This window comes from Megalobrama amblycephala, linkage group LG17, assembly GCF_018812025.1.
Source record: "Megalobrama amblycephala isolate DHTTF-2021 linkage group LG17, ASM1881202v1, whole genome shotgun sequence".
In the NCBI taxonomy this organism is placed as follows: Eukaryota; Metazoa; Chordata; class Actinopteri; order Cypriniformes; family Xenocyprididae; genus Megalobrama; species Megalobrama amblycephala.
Genome location: NC_063060.1, coordinates 2,460,217 through 2,476,593, shown reverse-complemented (window position 1 = coordinate 2,476,593; position 16,377 = coordinate 2,460,217). Strand labels below are relative to the sequence as shown.

Here is a 16,377-nt window from a genome sequence, read left to right as displayed (position 1 = left end):
ATATATATATATATATACACATACACTGTATATAAAAAATGTATCAAAATATTCAAACATCATGTGAATGCAAAATATATTAACATTTTTAAAATTTATATATATATATATATATATATATATAATCTGCATACAAAATATATTAAAGTATATTGCTTTTGAAGACGTGTACTTGTTCTGCATGCAATATATATATATATATATATATATATATATATATATATATATATATATATATATATATATATATACATAATGAAAATGCTAAATAAAAATATAATGATGCATCAAATATGTATTACGTGCATACAAAACATATTAAAGTACATTAAATTCTTATTGAATGTTAAAAAGAGTGTAAATAAAGGATCCAACCCTGTTCTTTTGTTTTCTAAGAGTTGTACTTGTTCTGCATAAGTGAATAATGTGTGAAAACAGGATAAGAGTTCCCTTTTTCTTTTGATTCTGAGAAGAAATGGTTTTGACATGTTCTTCACTCCAACAAGAAAAAAAAAAACAACAATTTCTAGTGCATCCAGATAAATATATGTTTGACATTTATTAAAACACTGAAAAGCAGCACATTGTGAAATCGTTTTCAACCCTTTTCCACAAAAGAAACAAAACACGTAAAAACAATGAAGGTCAGTAGAATCTTCAACATGATAAAAGAGAGAAAATCAAAGCCATATAAACACCAAAATTTACTTCTCTAGCATAAAAACAATCCATAACCTGCTGATTTTAGTGTTGAGTATCACAGATGCAATAAATATATGAATATATAAGAATGAGCTCAATATACAGTATAAGGCTTCACTTCAAGCAAAATATGCTTCTCAAACTATTTCAAAAACTAAATCAAAGTGGGCAGAGGTCCTTCTGTGTGCTGGTCTGTTTGATTTGGAGTCATCTAGAGGATCTGATTAAGATTTAAAGAGTTAAAAACAAATACAGCTCAAAGTGATTATTACAACATCTTTGAAGAAACATGAATAGTGCAAAACCCAAATGAAAAGCATCACGGCAGATTCCTTCATTTGATCTTAATGTGGCTAATGACACTTGTGTGATATTAAACAGTACGTGCAACCGGGATGAAAAATGGGATCCAGAAGGATTTGTTGGGAATGCATTGATTACACAGGTTTATATGTAAATTTAGACATCAGATATGATCATATAATGCACTGACGGTGGGTAAAGGTCACGGATTTAGTAATTCATCCATCTTATTTAAGCAAACATCTGATCGAGACTTTCTCTGGTGGATGAAGCTGATTGTAACCAATGTATAAAGCACTTCGGATACAGTCAGAGGCTGATATTTATTACGATACTGATGATGTGCATAAATAAATGCCTGAAGTGCACAAGAGACCTCGCTCATATGACCTACAGTATTTGGTAAAGCTGTATATAATCTTTGCAAAGCATAATTGAGTGGTTGAGCACTTCATTGGTCCAGGGTTCTTCAAAGGTTGATGCGCTACAACAAACAGCAAACCTGAGTGATCTTCAGGAAGAGCTTGTGATCGGGGGCTCATGCAAAAACTTCATCTGAAAGCTTAAGGTGTTGTCTCGTTGAAGGATTGAATCCAAAGTGTAGCAGATTCACGTTCTGGGCATTTCAGATCGACTGAGGGCGAGAGCCAGTTCCAGGTCTTGTTGTTCCTGTAGGCGGAGCCTCCGGATACGCTCCGCCTCCTCTCTCTGGCTCTCACGTTTGGCCCACTCGAGCTGCTGCGTCTCATTTCCGAACTGAACCGGAAAATAAACGTCATTACAGAAGTTATAAATCATCACACAGCAGAATGCATCACTGTAGGGCTGGGAGAGATATCGCAAAATATATCAATTAACATTTTTTAGGCTTGATGAGCTCAATATTTTTGCCGTTTGCTCTGAAATGTTTTAAAAGAGCGATTATTTTTTTTAAAAACAAACTTTGCGAAGTAAATTATGACAGCGATTTTAAAAGGCGATTAAAAAATTCTAGGTTTGCTGTGCTTGTTTGTAGGGCTGCACAATTTGGCCAAAATGTTGATTAAATATCAATATTATTATTATTATTATTACTAGATAAAAATATAAAATAAGATATAATTACTCTTGTAATATTTCACTGTAAAATTAAACAGAGTATACATTAAATCTGTAAAATTACACTTTAGTTTAGGGTCCAATTCTCACTATTAACTTACTATGAACTATGACTTTTGCCTCAATAAACTCCTAATTACTGCTTAATAACAGTAAGGTAGTTGTTAATTTTAGGTATTGTGTAGGATTAAAAATGTAGAATATGGTCATAAAGCACATATTAATGCCTTATTCTGCATAAGTCCTAATAAACAGCCAATATCCTAGTAATATGTATGCTAATAAGCTACTAGTTAAGTGAGAATTAGACCCTAAACGTAAGTATTTCCACTAATATTTATGGCTGTCGTAATATCTTCATTTTCAAATGTTAAACCATGAAACCGCAGGGAGTTTGAAGGTCCGTTCACACCATGGATGATAACTATACCATTAACAATAAAAATATAGTTCTAAAAATCGTTCTGAATATAAAAGAATAGCAGAATCCACACAACTATAACAATATTGACGGCACAGAGAAACAATGTCGTTGGAATCACTTTAAGAGCGATTTTTTTCCAGCTGATGAATGATAAAAAAAAACATCGACAGCCAATCAGAATCAATCCTGCTTTAAAGAGTTCCAGCATTTGAAACGTTTGAAACGTACGGAAGAGGATTAGGGCCAAGCAATAATAAAAAAATAAAACCATCTCGAGATTAAAGTTGTTAAATTTAGAGAAAAAACTCGTTAAATTTCAAGAAAAAAGTCGAGATAAAATGTTGAGAATAAACTCATTAAATTATGAGAATAAAGTCATTAAATTACGAGAAAAAAGTCGTTAAATTATGAGAACAAATTCGTAATTTAACGAATTTGTTCTCAACATTTTATCTCGACTTTTTTCTCGAAATTTAACGACATTTTTCTCATAATTTAACTAATTTGTTCTCGTAATTTAACAACTTTTTTCCTCATAATTTAATGACTTTATTCTCAACATTTTATCTCGACTTTTTTCTCGAAATTTAACATTTTTCTCATAATTTAACGAATTTGTTCTCGTAATTTAACGACTTTTTTCTCATAATTTAATGACTTTATTCTCAACATTTTATGTCCATTTTTTTCTTGAAATGTAACGACATTTTTCTCATAATTTAACGAATTTGTTCTCGTAATTTAACAACTTTTTTCCTCATAATTTAATGACTTTATTCTCAACATTTTATCTCGACTTTTTTCTCGAAATTTAACGTCATTTTTCTCATAATTTAACGAATTTGTTCTCGTAATTTAACGACTTTTTTCCTCATAATTTAATGACTTTATTCTCAACATTTTATGTCGATTTTTTTCTTGAAATGTAACATTTTTCTCATAATTTAACGAATTTGTTCTCGTAATTTAACAACTTTTTTCCTCATAATTTAATGACTTTATTCTCAACATTTTATCTCGAATTTTTTATTGAAATGAAAAAATTCGAGATAAAATGAAAAGCATTGAAAAGCATTCACACCAACTCACGATGTTGTTGTTTAGAATAAACAACAACATCGTGAGTTGGTGTGAATGCTAATCTTTTTTGGTGTGAACAGGCCTTTACTCTGAAACTCATAGCACATATATTAATTTAATTAAATTGGAGCCTTTGCAATTTGATTATCTGGTCCAATCTTCAACAAAACTAGAGATCGGTTTTTGTTTTCATGTCAACATGTTTTAAAAGTTGGGGTTTAAAGTCCCCCTGTGGTGAAAAGTTTTTATTGCTGTTTATATGTCTATGTGGTGTTTTTAATATGATTTAAGACAAACCATGTGGAAGATTCAGAAGTCAAGACCACTGCAGTGTATTTTCTCTTTAAAACTGCAGTGAACCAAAAACGCAGTTTGAGATCGCTGGTGTTTCTGACGTCACAAACTACCTTGTAACTAATCACGTCAATGAGTGGATTTCTGAACTGGTGTGAGTGAGTGGAGGCGGGGGTTAATTTGCATATTCATAGAACCGTGAATACTAAATGAGGAAAGGGTGTAGATTTACAATCAAGTCATTTTGGGGCCAGTTGTTCAAAAAGTTTAATCTGGATCAGAATGATCTGGATCTGGAAATCCCATGTTTTGCTATGTAGGATCAATTAATCCATCTTTCTTTTGTGCTGTTTTTTTAAAGAAAAATCGGATTGGATCACCCTGATCCAGATACACACTTCTTCAGATGACCAAATCTGGATTACTAGAGCTCTATGGAGCCATGCTAGGACATGGTGATAGAAGGAATATGAGATGGAGGAAAAAACATTTCAATGATTTTACGATCTCTCAGAAAAGTTCGGTGTAGCGTTCACCCGAGAAACTTTGCGTTCGCTCACAAGGAATCTTGACTGGCTCATCTCTTATGATTGTGCCAATGTAGTTTACAAACAGTGATAAAAAAACACTTTGAATTAAATATAGTATTTTTGTTGGATATTTACAGCTGTTTGGGGATTATTTAAATGGCACCAAAATCTCTTTTTTAATTTACAGTAGTGTTTACTTCTAATTTATTAAGAGCAAAATAAAAAGATGTATGTATGTATATTATATGATAAAAAATATATATTATTTGACCAGTTTTAAAGTTTTATTACATTTTTGTTCCTGGAATCCACCCTTCTGATGTGATCAGATATTTTGGATCAAAGATATCCCAATCTTACTAAAAAGTTTTGAACAACTCAAACTAACAATTTTATGCAGATCAAAACCAAGATTGGATTTTGTGATCTAATCTGATTTCAGAATCCTTTTTTCCTTTTAAACAACTCATTTTCAAGATTTGATCCAGTCCGATAGCCGAAATCCAATCAGATTACTTTTGAACAACTGGCCCTTGATGATTAAAGCTTAGTTTTAAGGGATAAAATTATTGACTACAAGGGGACTTTAAAAGAATTAATATTTAGTAATATTATCGATTTGAGAGCACTGACCCTATCAGATGAGAAAAAAAAAAATAAACTTGAGCTGGATAATGTCATGAAACAAAATAAATGTAATTTAATAACTCACTAAGCCATTTCGCAATTTCAGTTTTATTTCGATTAATTGTGCAGCCCTACTTAATAGCTAAAATAAAAGCGCATCAAAATCACCACAGTATTCGTGATATTGTTTGATTTTACACCACCAGTAAAAGCCTCATGAATACGGACTATTCAATATATCGCCCAGTCCTCATATCAATCACATAACAGGGTGAATTTAAAAAATAATTTGCACACAATTATGTAATATCTAATCTGATGTGACTTTTTTCTTTTTAATTTGTCAAAAACAGCATCATTTACATCATCTGTTGTGCAACCAGTGACTGAAAGCGAAGAAAGAAACCAAAGCCGTGAAGCCTTTGGTTTCCATCAAATGTAAGTTACTTGTGGCCCAACACACAGTGAATGAAGTCAAATCATCATCAACTAATTCTGTTTATGAGATTCATTACAAAATAACATATATTAGAGGAAATATACAGAGGGCCTAGAAGTATTTGGTCACTTGAAACTGTCTGAATGTGCTTGCATTAGACAGAATATCAAATCAAGTGTCATTTATTGAAAAGAAAGTGTACAAACACACTTTGCAATCAAAAGTGAAGTCAACCAACATCACATATTGCTTAAAAAGTGTATTTACATTTATTTTAGTGATAAATAGCACAACTAATACTTGATCTAATGCAATGGCATTCAGATATTTTCAGTGCAATATCAGTGTGTAAATATTTTAGGAAAAGAAAATATTTTCTAATGCCCAACATGAACTGAACTATGTCTTGTCTAGCCTAGTCTTTTCTCACTGTGGTTGGTCTACCCATCTTACATTTGCTGCTGATGTTTTAAAGAGCTTCAATATGAGGTCTGATTTCTCAGGGTGATTTGTGAAGGGATTTGTGTGCACGCAGGGTGGAGTAGGTGTTTCATGGTTGACACAAACACATGCAGAGCGCTCAGATGTGGTCAGCAGACCTGTGATTCACCTTACCTTCATGTGTTCGGGGCCTGGGAGAAAGACAAATTACAGCACATTTCTAAAGAGAAGCACGGCAAACAAAGCCTCATGCAACATGCAAAACTGCTTCTGCACTGCATGGCACAGCACACAAAAACAAACACCGCACCGCAACACAGCTAATGGAGCAAAGATGTGGTTTTAGGTCAGTTGAGCCACTTGTGGCCTGACCTGGATTCGCCCCTGATGATATTTCAAATTCAGATGTTGAAAATGCCCCAATTATGCTTTCTGGGATATTACCTTTCATGTAGTGTGTTATATAATGTAGCTGTTTGTGAATGCAAAAGGTCTGCAAAGTTTTAAAGATCAAAGTGCACAACAAATAAAGTTATCGAGCCCTATGTTAACGGTCTATGCGCATGAAGCGCATGGCACAGGTGCACTTAGGGTGTGTCTGAATCCACTTTTGCCAGTTTAACGATGGAAAAAACGGTCTGTGCGCAAGATGGGTGTGAATGCACTTGCTATTTAAACAACGTGGGCGCTGGACATGAAAATGATAACTGCGTCAGGCTGAAACTAGCAAAAAAAGCGCATTGAGCCGGGTGTATGATAGGGCCCTGAATCTTCAATCGAACCATTTTCAGACTCTTTTAGAAATGAGGTGATGTTGCAATGTATATTATGAGAAAATTAAAGTGTTTTTTGCCCTTTGATGCATGCAAATCTATTGTAGGAGACTCCAAAACAAATTTAGGAATCTTCAAAATAGTATAATGGGGCACTTTAACTATTAAAGATCTTTACTGTTTAATCCTCATATTGTCAACGAGGTTGTGCAAAATAAATGCAGCAGTGATACTTGTGCACTTTTTTTTTTTTTTTTTTTATTGTGGAGCAATGTTTTTAGCAAATATACTTAAGTCATTTGAAATTGATTTTATATTTTCATCCAAAAAGCGTTTAAATGAACATAAAGTAACTGTGACACTGTGGTGAAAACAGTTGCCACTGCATGTCAAAAAACAGGAAGTGTTTTGGTAAACGCTTCTCACTTTTCTAGACCAAAGTGTCATTCTGAGGTCATATTATCATGATGCGTTGGTAAGGTCACTTGTATGCATAGTGTAGTTCAGGCATATGAAAGGGCATTTAAAACCATCAAAAACATTTTTACCACAAGAGTCATGATTATCCAAGTTTTTGGTGTCAAACATGCTAAAGTAGTTTTCATATATAGATTTCTGGATTAAATTGAAGAAAATAATATTGCACTGGCTAGAGTTGCTGCAGAAACCAGTGAAGAGCTAACATGTTATTTTATTTCCTAGTAAAAACAAAAAAATTTAATTAAAACAAAATACATTTGCTTAAAAAAATTGTAAGATAACATAGACTGTCTTGTTTTTAGATTACATATCTGGAATTAAATGTAGTTTTGTGCCATATTAACATTTTTTTTGTCTTGTTCAAAGTATAAATTTATCAAAGGTTAGTGAGATTTATGGTTAAAACAATTTTTAGGATAAATCAAATAAGTCAATTGATTTTAAACCTTGTTATGGATGAATATGATGTTGAGTATGATGTATGACTTGTGTGAATATGATTATGAAGGATGCTTGTTAAACATCAAACAGCTGCTGCTCAAGTGTCCTTCAAACCACATTAGTGACTACCAATATAAATTGTATGGAAATTATTAAATTTTTAACCAGGAATTGTGCATGGAAATATGCATTCAAATCAGAATGTAACAAAATTATTATCTTCCACTATTTTGTCACAAAAACCAGAAATTATATTATGGTGAACTAACTTTAAAAAGTCTGACCCATGTGTGTTCATGAGTGAAATCAAAGGTTTGGTCCAATCTTCAACACCAGGTTTGTTCCACTACAGAACTTCCTCTTGTTGTTCCTGTTCAGCTGCATCATCATCATTAAGCACCAAAGACCTAGAGTAACCTAAAACTAGAGATCAGTGTTTTGTTTTCAAGTCATTTCAAACATGTTTTAAACATGTCTTGGGGTTTAAAAGACAATTAATATTCAGTAATATTATCGATTTTAGAGCACTGACACTATCGTAGGCCCTATGAAATCCGTTTTATTTTTTCCCAAATTCCGTTTTTTCCGTTTTAATTTTTCTGGATTCCGTTTTTTTTCCGTTTTATTTATTTTTTGACTCCATTTTAATGGTTAAATTAAATTTAAGTAATCAAAAAGCATGTGTAATTAATTGAAATAATGAGTCTTGTCCAATTTACCAACAATTTAATAAAAGTTTAACAAAAAAATTACATTTTTTTTTTTTAGGGCCCTATGATAAACGTTTTATTCTTTCCCCTCAAATTTTATTTTTACTAAATTCTGTTTTCTGGATTCCATTTTAATGGTTTAATTCCATTTTAATAATCAAAACGCATGTCTAATTAATTGAATTCTTAAAAACAACAATATTTATTAATTAAAAAATACATTTTTATGATTTTTTTTCAGAAGTTCTGTTGTGCATTTAAATTTTTCTGGCAATCAAATGAACACATACCATTTAATTTATTTTTTAATCATGAAATTAATCTTTTTTTGTCAAACAATGTGCTGCACAACAGAGCTTTACTATTAAAATTAAAACATGGAAGAAACACTGAGATTATTGTTTAAAAATATATTTTAATAATTTATTGTTAAATTAATTTATCTAAATTCTACTGTACAACAGTAATATGTTTCTGTCAAGTTAAATCAAACTTTTATTTTGACGGTTTGCCAAGAGCTTTGAGTTTCTCTGTGTTTATGACGGTAGTTTTCTCAAACGAAGCGGTTAAATGCTGATGAAGTGACTTTCAGAGCAGCTCTGGAGATGAATTCGTGCGTTCATATAGTGAGGCGACAGAGGACGAAAACACAGCGAGCGTCACACGTGCTTCAGCGTGCATGCGCCGCCGCGCGAGTGTGTGTGAGGTAGATGAAACCGCGCACACAGGCATGCAGGATTCATGTTTAAATAGTCTTTTTGCGGTTTAATATTCACAGACACTAGTCTATAGCGCGATTTAATTTAAGTGTACTGACCTGCTTTTAATTCATTAATCAAAAATTTGACAAATTCCGTGACATTCCGCGTTATATAGTAAATTCCGTTTTTATGAATGGATTCCGCGATTCCGTTATCGCAGAAATTATAGGGCCCTACTATCGGATGAGAACAAAACTTGAGCTGGATAATGTTGGCACTATTCTGGATAAATTTTTTGTTTAAATTAGAGATCATAACTCTCCCACGATTCTGAATAAACAATGAAACAATATAATGTAATTTACTAAAGGTTCCATTTAAAAATATTTAATTCATTTTAACAATTTATTTATTTATTTTTAAAATCAGTTTGAATGAATGATTCAATGACTCTCATAAATATTTCACTTGTTTAATTTCTGGATGAATCAACTTTTTTGAACGAATCTCTTGAATAAATGATTCAATGACAAATACATTTTTAACAGTCACTTGTCGCCACCTACTGGTGTAACGATGTAATCATTATTTGAAGCGTGAAGTTACTTTCAAAAGATCACTCTATTATTTACTCTATTTATTATATTATTTCGTATCACTTCCGTAGACATCAGTGTTTATATCCTAACTATAAACATTTATCTCAGTACTTCTGTGATCATTTGAATTACTGTAACACAGAAATAACGATACTGTGTGGTTGAAAAGACTGTTGTGAAGCCGTTTCATACAGTTTCATGGCAATGGCTCTCTCTGGTTCAGAACGCAAATCTGAATGTTCGCTGTGATCGTACTTATCAAAGGTTTGAGAGACATAGACGAATTGCTGTCATAGCTAAATTTAACTTTTTTCATAGTTGACGAACTTTGCAACAGACACTATTTTTGAACTTGCGTTGAATCAAAACTGAATTAAATTGAACTGAATAATGACTCTTCTGTAGAGCTTCTTTATAGCTGAAAATGAAGTTTGAAAACGTTGAAACAATATGTACTGTTTAAAGTGCTATATAAGTTAAATGCATCATAAAAGTGTTCCTGTGACTTGCGTACAATATATCCAAAGACTTCTGCAGTCATATGATGGCAAAGACATAGTCGTATGGACTAATATTAAAGTACAAATACATATTTTGTGTTCCACAGAACAAAGAAAGTCATACAGGTTTGGAACAACACGAGGGTGAATACATGATAACAGAATTATGTAAAGCAAGGCATGATTTTGACATTAACATGTGCAGGATGATGCAGACAGGCAAAACGGCAGCAAAGGAAGCAGCGGCGGCGAATATTGGCATGAAGCGGAAGCAGGTACAACTACAAGCTGAACAGAAATGGGGTGCTAAAACGATGACAGCAGAAAGAGAAACTAGCTAGATGGAGACGATTTAGATGGCATGATGCTGGACTTACAGCTCTTAAGTCTGTAAACCCTGTGGACGGGTTAACCGCAGATCGTAACGAAGAGGACGAGGAGACGGGTCCTCTGTCCGTATGCGTCTTTCGAACAGCTGGAGCACCAAACCCTTGATTATGAACCACTGAACCGCTATGTGTGACGGCCGAATTCTTCCCTGAAATAGTGTCAAAGGAAACAAAGATGACTCCCAAAACACCAACAAAACAGTTCAGGTACAGGACAGATCAGTAAAAATGACAAAAAGTTCATTCAGTCCTGTAGAATTTGGTCAAAAGCAGCAGAACTTTATTTTTCTGATTACTTAGTCAAGTAAGAGCACACCTCACATGATTTGACATCAACATTTAATCTAATATAAGGAGTGATTGAGTGGCTATTTATATGCAGTTGCTTTAATAAAGTCCAGTTGCTTTCGTCTCAATTCTGCAATGACTTGGATGAAAAAGACCTTCACAAACTGATTAAAAGGCTCTAGATGCAGGACACCCTTGATATGTGAGAGAAAGTGACAGAAATCAAGAAACAGAAGAAAGCAAAATGTAAAAGTCTGAGAACAATCACGTGTGATTTACTTTAACGTGAATTCAGCTTCATTTGCCTCAAGAAAATATCTAGAGAAGAGGGCTGACATATGCGCAAATCCAAATATTGAGAAAATAGTACATTACTGATTATATTAACTTAACTATAGAGGGTGTGCGTGACGTCACCGTTGGCCAGAATGACTGCGGTTACGCCCACTTTGTGGCAAAAAGACTCTGCCAGCATTGGTTTTCAAAGTGATTACCGCAAAAAACACACAAAACACATCTAAAATGGGAAAAAGCTTTGCGATTGACTGTACAAATAGATTTGACAAGAAATCTGAAGTATATTTTTACAGACTGCTGAAAGCTACAAAAAAAGAAGCAATGGCTTGCTGCAATTCACAGAAACAACTGGACTCCAAGCAGCGAAATGTGGATTTGCAGTTATCATTTTGTGTCAATATGTTGAATTTTGGGGTAAAAATCTGTTATATATTGTATTGACAACTCAATCAAATATTTATTATCTTATATTCTGCATAATTGGATGTTTTTAAATAAATATTGACAAAAACTGTACAAGTTTTAGGGTTGGACGATATGACGATATATATAACATTGATTGCCTGGATTTAGACCTACCATATTGTATTCATATAACGTGTTCACAGGCAAATTTGCTTGATGTATTTCCCTGGCATTGAAATAAGGCACATATAAATGTCAGGAAACACGATTCCTGGCTTCATGTCAATATCCAGGGATTACTGGATCTTTGGTAAGTTGTAACAGGAACACTATCAAATCCAATTTTAGTTTACTCGTTTGTTTTACTCATGTTTTCGCAGTTTCCCTTATTAAATTCAGTCATGCAGCAGCTCTTTTGCCACTCAGTCCGACTGAGGGGGCGTGTTCTGGCGGGAAAGTGAGGTCAATGCATTCTGTGTTTTTCTCCACAAAGTACCCATGCAATGCTGATTTACAATTTTTACAAAATAATGCATCTTAAGCCCCAAGTATACATCAGTTTTTACATGTACACAAGGATCCATGTACAAATTTCTTCACCAGAATAGCCATTATGAAATACAAAGGCATTTTTATTGATCATAACTTCTGGAGAAAAATAGCGCAGACACTAGACAAAGATGAAACTTTCTAGAGCTCATGCGTCGACCGCCTGCATTCGCACACGCTATGAAATGGAGTATACTTAGAAAGGCTACGCATATGCAAGCGTTCGCGTAAAAAAACAAAGTATAATTTGGTCACTGTAAAATTCCAACCTACCTTTTGGAGCAGATGTTTAAATATCTTTGATTAAATGAGTGCTTTAGTTGCACAGAAGCCCATGAGCCCTGCAGTGACTGACATCTATTCGATTAGGCCCATATTCACCAGCGGTGCACCAACACAACTGCAACGGTTTCACTTCTTCAAACTATGAGCAATATTTACAAACCATTAAAAACAGCCAACAGCAACCACAACCCACTACACTATCCAACCAGATTTAAATGAACTTAAATGTGATTAAAGGTGAATCTTACAAAACCTGTCAAGAGCAAGAAGAAATGGAAAAAAAACAATATATATGCAATTGAAGTCATTTAAAAAATAAATAAATAAATAAATAAATAAATAAATAAATAACTATATATATATATATATATATATATAAAAAAAAAATATATATATATATATATATATATATATATATATATATATATATATATATATATATATATATATATATATATATATATATATATATATATTTTTTTTTTTTTTTTTTTTTTTTTTTTTTAATGACTTCTTTGCTTCATGTATAATGTTCATTTATACATTATACATATACAAATGTTTAATTTTCAGCATAAAAATATTACAACAGGTATTTTTCCATTAAAATATAACGATTTTATGCTGATTAACTTAAATTATACACACACATATATACACACACATAAAAATATTGGCCATATATGGCCATTACATTTGGCCATTTTTTACATTGTGACATTATGGCAATTAAATGCATTTTACATTATATTATATACATTTAAAATGTAAAGAAAATATTTTAGAGGTTAACATATTTAAAAAAAGTTTAAATGTCACAAACCAAAACAATCTTAATGGCAATAAAATTATTTGGCTTTTGTGTGATTTTCATGAGATTCACCTGAAAAGAAAGTAAAGAAAAACTGAAATAGCTCACAAAGGAATGGTAGTAACATTTATATCCTCCAAATCTGCACTATTAATATGTTGAAAGTGTTCAACAGGATCATTCAAAGTGAAAATGCACAAAAGTCTAAACTGAGAAGCTACAAAGGGTCATATAGATTAGAACTGTTCTGTATTTACAGTTCCAGAGGGGTGTGAGAACCTGGCATAAACATATTTAGCCAACCGTGGGAACACTGGTGCTGAGTTTAAGGGTGTGAACCGCGAACTTTAGAGGAACTCACTTCTCTACATCTCTCACACCACTACACAGGCTTCTTATGCCATGGAGAGGAAGGGCTTTTTTCTTTCTTAACTCAGAGATAGTAGCGAAACTACCAACGCCCCACCCATGCCCTTTCTGTGCTGTTATAGTAGAAAACAGACCACAAACAACACTAAACAATCCCCTGCATTAAACACAAGAAAGAATTATTAGTGTAAACACCTCGCAGTAAAGGTTAAGCATCGGAATATTCTTTGCCTAAAAACGCTGAATAGAGAGTGTAAACATGTATGTTGGTGTTAGAGGTGACATCAGTGTTTATGAGAGACTTCTGGACCATGTTCAAAACAAACTGAACAAGTCAGATCTCCATCTTAAGATGTATTTGTGCCTGAAACATATGAGTGTGTGAACACAGACACTTCTAATGACTTTAATTAAATTAATGACAAATTATACAACTACTATATCCATCTTTATCTGCATGCATACACTCACGTAAAACTTGATTTCACTCACAGCTGTTACATTCACTCACACATTCATAATTTTATTGCATAATCAACATTACAAGGGGCGAAGATGTAAATCTTCGATGCATCTTCTGCTAAATGAATAAAAGATCTAACCTACCCACCGTCAGGTAACCACTACACCACTGATTACGCTGCAGGAAACAGAGATTGACAATGTGGACTAAAACAGCAGCTGAGAACAGACTTTGATAATGCGACGCATTAAGATGAACGGATGATTCGCCTTTTCTACATGTGGATGCAGGTCAACAAGGCTGTTTAAAAGGACTACACAAAAATAGACATGTGAACACATATGAATGTGTGACAACAGACTTTCTCACGTATGCACACCTTGCAAATACACACAAACACAGAGTGTAATCATTTACTCTATCAGTTAGTTAGCCTCAAAATGAACATTTTGTCATTATTTACTCACCCTAATGTCATTCTAATCCTGTTTTTGTATTGCTACACTACTGTTCAAAAGTTTGATTTTTTTATTTTCTGTTTTTCAAAGTCCCTTCTGCTCACCAAAGCTGCATTTATTTGATAAAATCAAGTAAAAAAATATACTAAAAATTGTGAAATATTATTACAGTAAAAATAGCTGTTTTCTATGTGAATATATTGTAAACTGTAATTTATTCCTGTGATCAAAGCTGAATTTTCAGCATCATTACTCCAGTATTCAGTGTCACATGATCCTTCAGAAATCATTCTAAGATGCTCATTTGCTGCTCAAGAAACATTTCTGATTATTACCAGTGTTGAAAACAGTTGTGCTACTTCATATTTTTGTGGAAACCATGATATATTTTTTCTTTGATGGATGTCTTTACTGTCACTTTAGATCAATTGAATGTGTCCTTGCTGAATAAAACTTAATGACCCCAAACTTTTGAACGGCAGTGTATATGCTTTCATTGTATGGAAAAGAGAAGCGTGAACATTCTGCCAAACATCTTTTGTTTTCCACAGAGGAAAGAAAGTCATATAGGTTTGAAACCAACACGAGGGTGAGCAAATCTTCATTTTGGGGTGAAATATCCCCTCATGTAGACAAATAAACCTGCAGCTGTCTGTTCTTTGACTGCATGACGCTGCAGTGGCTGATTATCTCGTGCCAAGGCCACTCTTATCTTCCCTGTCACAGCTGCCCTATGATGATCACAACACACTGATGCGTTTTGATATCGCCAAAATGGGGAAGCATTTGACTTTCCATTATCAGACTCACAGTGCATGATCTGTCATATTATTTAGTTTGTTGCCACATTATGAAATATGATGTGGGTTGTGAAATGCGGTCCAAGTCTGAAGGTGTTTATAATTAAAACTTGAATTATTAATTGTAAGAACACTCCAGGTTCAATATAAATCATGCTTTACCACAGAAAATCATTTTATCACTACAAGATGTACAAGCAAAAATTGTGCACTTACAACGGAACAAGTCTAGACATTAAACTAGAATCTGAAAGTATCGCCAATCGACATTGTATGAGTTAACTAGCAGTTGGACCAGTGTGATAAAATCACTAAATAATCTGGTTTGCATAAAGTTATATCCAATAACTCCTCTCTGGACTATGTAAAGACAGTAAACTCAATTGGCATGTGGCAAGATTCGCAGAAAAGTTTGTGATGCAATTGTTTACTAGTGTTGTTAACTAAAACTATTAAAAAATGGTTTTGGTCATTGAAATAAAATAAAATAAAATAAAATAAAATAAAATAAAATAAAATAAAATAAAATAAAATAAAATAAAAGAAAAGAAAAGAAAAGAAAAGAAAAGAAAAGAAAAGAAAAGAAAAAACGTAAACAACAAATCTTAAATTAAACATGCTGTATATAAAAATTAAAGCTAATTCAAAATATTAATAAATACTATAATAGTACAGAAATAATAGTAAAACAACACTAACATTTACATTAACCAAATAATAATTTTTAAGGAAGAATTATTAGAAGGACATTACAAACATATTCGTGTTTTAAAACTGAAGGACAAGTTTTCTGAATATTGAGTTTAGATCTGAATTAACCTGTAATGTTTTTGATGGTTAGCATATAGTTTGTGTCTGGTTATATGTGTCTACAGTTGTAAAACCTTCTGAAATTTCGTCTCTGTCTAGAAATAATAACAAATCAAGCATATATCAAAACATCCTAAACCCATTCTAAGGATTTAATTTAAAATAAAGATTTTCATCTAGACATTACAGTTATTAAATGCAGTTAGTTGTTAATGTGCTGCTCACAACAAGCACTTCATATTATAATAAAATTACTGTACCATATAAAAATGTCATTCTTTGTTAACCACATAAGATAAACGTCATAATGC

General features: G+C 32.7%; 1 protein-coding gene across 13 annotated transcripts in view; it reads right to left on the bottom strand.

Moving 5' to 3' along the window:
- Positions 1-534: 534 nt before the first annotated feature.
- The window catches only part of eps15l1b (epidermal growth factor receptor pathway substrate 15-like 1b), a 41,281-nt gene continuing 25,438 nt past the window's right edge, over positions 535-16,377 (bottom strand). For 2 of the 13 annotated variants that reach the window (XR_007180734.1, XR_007180736.1), the window contains 3 exons: positions 6,113-6,129; positions 1,508-1,761; positions 535-922 (listed from right to left, as the gene is read on the bottom strand). Coding sequence is in view for 9 of the 13 variants with exons in the window: in XM_048162544.1 (XP_048018501.1) it covers positions 1,615-1,761; positions 10,520-10,680 (308 nt within the window). In the remaining 4 variants the exon portion in view is untranslated. Of the gene's footprint in view, positions 1,762-6,112; positions 6,130-10,519; positions 10,681-12,466; positions 12,495-16,377 lie in introns of those variants that run through there. The other 11 variants (XM_048162544.1, XM_048162545.1, XM_048162546.1 and 8 more) reach the window with 8 other exon arrangements.